The sequence below is a fragment of the Pongo abelii genome, chromosome 23 (genome assembly GCF_028885655.2).
Source record: "Pongo abelii isolate AG06213 chromosome 23, NHGRI_mPonAbe1-v2.0_pri, whole genome shotgun sequence".
Taxonomy (NCBI): domain Eukaryota; kingdom Metazoa; phylum Chordata; class Mammalia; order Primates; family Hominidae; genus Pongo; species Pongo abelii.
The window spans coordinates 23,376,953-23,380,885 of record NC_085929.1 but is presented as its reverse complement, the minus strand read 5'-3'; the positions used below and the strand labels follow the sequence as shown (position 1 = coordinate 23,380,885).

At 42.3% G+C, this 3,933-nt stretch overlaps 1 gene segment (V, D, J or C); it reads left to right on the top strand.

The window, feature by feature from the left end:
- Positions 1-2,546: 2,546 nt before the first annotated feature.
- Positions 2,547-3,364, top strand: LOC129047334 (immunoglobulin kappa variable 2-40-like). The segment is given in 2 exon segments: positions 2,547-2,595; positions 2,976-3,364. Coding segments are annotated over 2 exon segments (438 nt in total).
- The last annotated feature ends 569 nt before the right edge of the window (positions 3,365-3,933 follow it).

Genomic DNA, 3,933 nt, shown 5'->3' with positions numbered 1-3,933 from the left:
AACACTGACTCCAGGGTCATGAACACAAACAATTCCACTTCTAAGACTCTTCCCAAGTCTTACGAATAATGCAGTTGCTCCAAGTTTTATGGACCCCAAACTAACCGCATCAGGAAAAGGAGACACAGCCATAATAAACCCTACCTGTATAAGTCCTCCCTCATTCGGGTGACCACGGTTCATGTTAGAGACACTCAGAGGCAGAGGCCTGCCGCACACCTAGATGCAAATGGAAGTGGTTGTGACACCTTCTGATCTGTGTCCATTGTGGAGTGACCAGGTTTATCTGCTGTTGTGAAAGCCTTGGCATAATGTGTCAACAGATAAGAGAGGGAGGTTTCTAATCAGAATTAGTAATATTATCCTTTAAGTCTATAGGTAATAAAGAGTAATTTCAAAGCTCTTTTCTGACTAAAAAAGATTTCTACAAAATTTCACAATTTATATTTATGTACGGCAACAGATCATGAGATTTTTAAAAATCACAATGGTAACCTTCTTAACGATGTATTACTAAGTTTCACAGGAAATAGCAAGACTACCTTAAATTCAAGCATCTTAAAGAATACTTTGCAAAAACAACATTTTCAAGAATTGACCTTTAGTAAAAGAAAACCTGACAAATTTTTTTGTTGTTAGTCACTTCCCTGCAATTCAAGTTTGTTTTTAATTATAGATAGAACTGATTCCTCATTTAATACCCTTTCAGAATAATTATTTAAAACTTACAATATGATGCACCATGTCGTTCTACTTTAGTTAGGCTGATTGTGTTTTCTTTTTCTTTTCCTTCAGCCTCTGATGTTTCTTTTGTTCACTAGTATGATTATTTAGAAGTCTAACTTTTTGAAGAATAAGAAGCAGGTTTGAATTGGCTAATAACATAAGAAAAAGTCAAGTACACAAAAGTTATTAAATTTAATGAGAAAAGAGTAAATAGAAATAGTTTTCTACAGTTTACTGTGAGCCTTTATTCTAATCGAATTTCTTAAGCACAATTTGATCTCCTTAACCCACATTATTGCAATGGTGTTAAATATTGAAAGGTCAATAATATTATTTTTATTCAATTATCTTTTCCAATCTTGGAAAAAAGGTTATTTTGGTAGATTTCTCAGAAGATGTTGAAACCAAGCTTTCTTCTGAAATCTTACCTAGAATTTCATGTATTTGTGTTCTTGGGCAATTAAATATACATTTTTGTTAAATTACCCAAGATTACATAGCACTACAAGCTAGTCTTTCAGTTGTACCTATTTTTTTTTTTTTTTCCTGAAATGTGACTGTCTTTGTGATAGTGTTTGGTGTTGGCACCATTATTCAGGAGCTGTTCAATTAAATATTAAGCACACCACTAACAAATAAAGAAAAATGAGATTGTTTCCCTTTGTAATGATCAGCTGTGTGAAAGACTCACATCCCTGAACTGTGCGCATCTTTACACGAAACCATGAAAATGTCAGTTACAGGTCCAGGTTACCCTGAGACATAAAACTGTAGATGCAGTCCTTGCTCTTCTCACATAGAAAATTTCCTTTTCGACTGCAGACTCACGGCTGTGGCTACACCACATCCAGGCTGAGGGTGACTCAGGTCTCACTCAGGGTTGGCAATAACCTGGAACCCCTCATAGGACCTGATCCCACATGACCAGGGAGACTGTGTGAGAAGAGTTTTCCTAAGCACCACTCAGAAAAACATCATGCAATGTTATTTCTTATTTGTTTTGTATCATTAACCAAGGAAATTCTTCCCTATGAGATCCTGCTGGTTAATCTTGTATATGTGAGATGATTATGATGGGATTATCCCATATTGAACAGTTGGTCACCAGGAATTTTATATTCACTGCCTGAGGGGTAACATTCCTGCCCCATTGCCTCTTACTTATGCTGGGCTCTTGGCTCTAAATGTAGAGACCCACATCATTCTCCCTGTGAGGCCCTTGGACAGAGCGCTTTTTTGGGGCTCACTCATCAGGTGCCAGGGACGGGGAGATTCTAACACTTGCACTGAATAATATTGAACAGTTATCCTGGAAACAGCACATACCAGGCAACACTTGAACTGGCTCAGGAGCACTTTTCATGTGCAGGCCCTCTGCCCATCTGTGCTTGTGGGAATGGGGCTGTTTTCTTTCTCTAGATTGACTGGGAGGGAGCTCTGCAGGATGGCATTCACCTCCCAAAGATGCATCCTAGAAACACATTTCCACGTTGTCAGGGTCCTTGTGCGTTCTCAGTGTGGCATGCACTGCCCAACGTGTCCCTGCCCAGGGTCCCAACTTTCACAGTCAAAGCCTTCTTCCCTTGACCACAGGCAAACCTGACTTGAACTACATTTGTCTGGCTCCAGCAAACATTTTGTGTTGCATTGTTCACAGAGGAGACCTTCCCCCTGCCCCATCAACCTTTTTCACACCACTGCACCCACCAGGGGATTTGCATGTTGTCCCCTAGGGAAGACCTTCCCTTGTGAGTCTGAGAAAAAAGCTCAGCTCTAACCTTGCCTTGACTGATCAGGACTCCTCAGTTCACCTTCTCACAATGAGACTTCCTGCTCAGCTCCTGGGGCTGCTAATGCTCTGGGTCCCTGGTAAGGATAGGATCAAAAGTGACGTGGGAAAATGGGGTGGGAGGGTGAGATCTGGGGTCTCCACAGCTTCCTATATTTATTTCAACCATGTGTTACGGGCACATGGTCGATGCTCCGGGAAAGATTACTCATATTTTTTGTCTTGAGAATAGTCAGGAATCATCTCCCAGGAAAAATGACCAGTGCCCTGATTAAGCTCTTGAAAATAAATTGCTCCCTGCTAGCTAGTAACAAATTGGTTCATTTTAGAAAGTCTACTTTTCATGATAAAAATCAAAACTTGAAAAAATATGTAACTGTAAATCAAAATCTTAAGGAAAATCATGAAAGTTGCTCAAAATGTGTTTATATAACCTTGCACTTCTCTGTTATTATTTCAGGATCCAGTGGGGACATTGTGATGACCCAGACTCCACTCTCCCTGCCTGTCACTCCTGGAGAGCCAGCCTCCATCTCCTGCAGATCTAGTGAGAGCCTCTTGGATACTGATGATGAATACACCTATTTGAATTGGTACCTGCAGAAGCCAGGCCAGTCTCCACAGCTCCTGATCTATGAGGTTTCCAGCCAGGCCTCTGGAGTCCCAGACAGGTTCAGTGGCAGTGGGTCAGGCACTGATTTCACACTGAAAATCAGCAGGGTGGAGGCTGAGGATGTTGGGGTTTATTACTGCATGCAAGCTCTTCAGACTCCTCCCACAGTGCTACATGCTCCAACAGAAACCTCCCTGCTGGGTTGGCCCAGCTGCCCACATGGGCTGCTTGTCTGAGGGAACAGCTGAGCAGAGTCTCTGAGTCTGCAGAGGAGAAGGCTGTTGGGGATGTCAGGGCAGCGTTTGCTGCTGAGGACGCTGGTCCATGACAGCCTCAGTAGCACCTCGGATTTCATATGTTAAGGCCCCACCAGCAGTCACAGCCTGGGGAAGGCATCAGGAGGAGGAGAATTCATGGGGGCCACGTGCCCTGGGAGCAACCAGCTATGATGAAGGGAGAGTGAATGAAAGCTCACATCCTCACCCTCCCTGTCTTGCCCACATTTGTCAAGTACATGCAGCTGTCAGAATAACCAGACCATGGATGCAGTTTAGTGACAACACAAGTAGAACACATATGGGAAATGACCAGCTTGGGGTTTATTTCACACACGATGACACTTACTCATATTGGGAAATTCATACTCTCCCATCTTCCTGATTCTGCTCTCTGACTCCCACCAAACCCTCCTCTCCAGTGTCTTACAGGTAAAAGCATTCTACACAAGCTGTGTGCAGGGGAGTACAGCTAACACTTAGAAAAAGTGTGTTATGTTGGATTATTCAAATAGACTTTTTAAACTCAT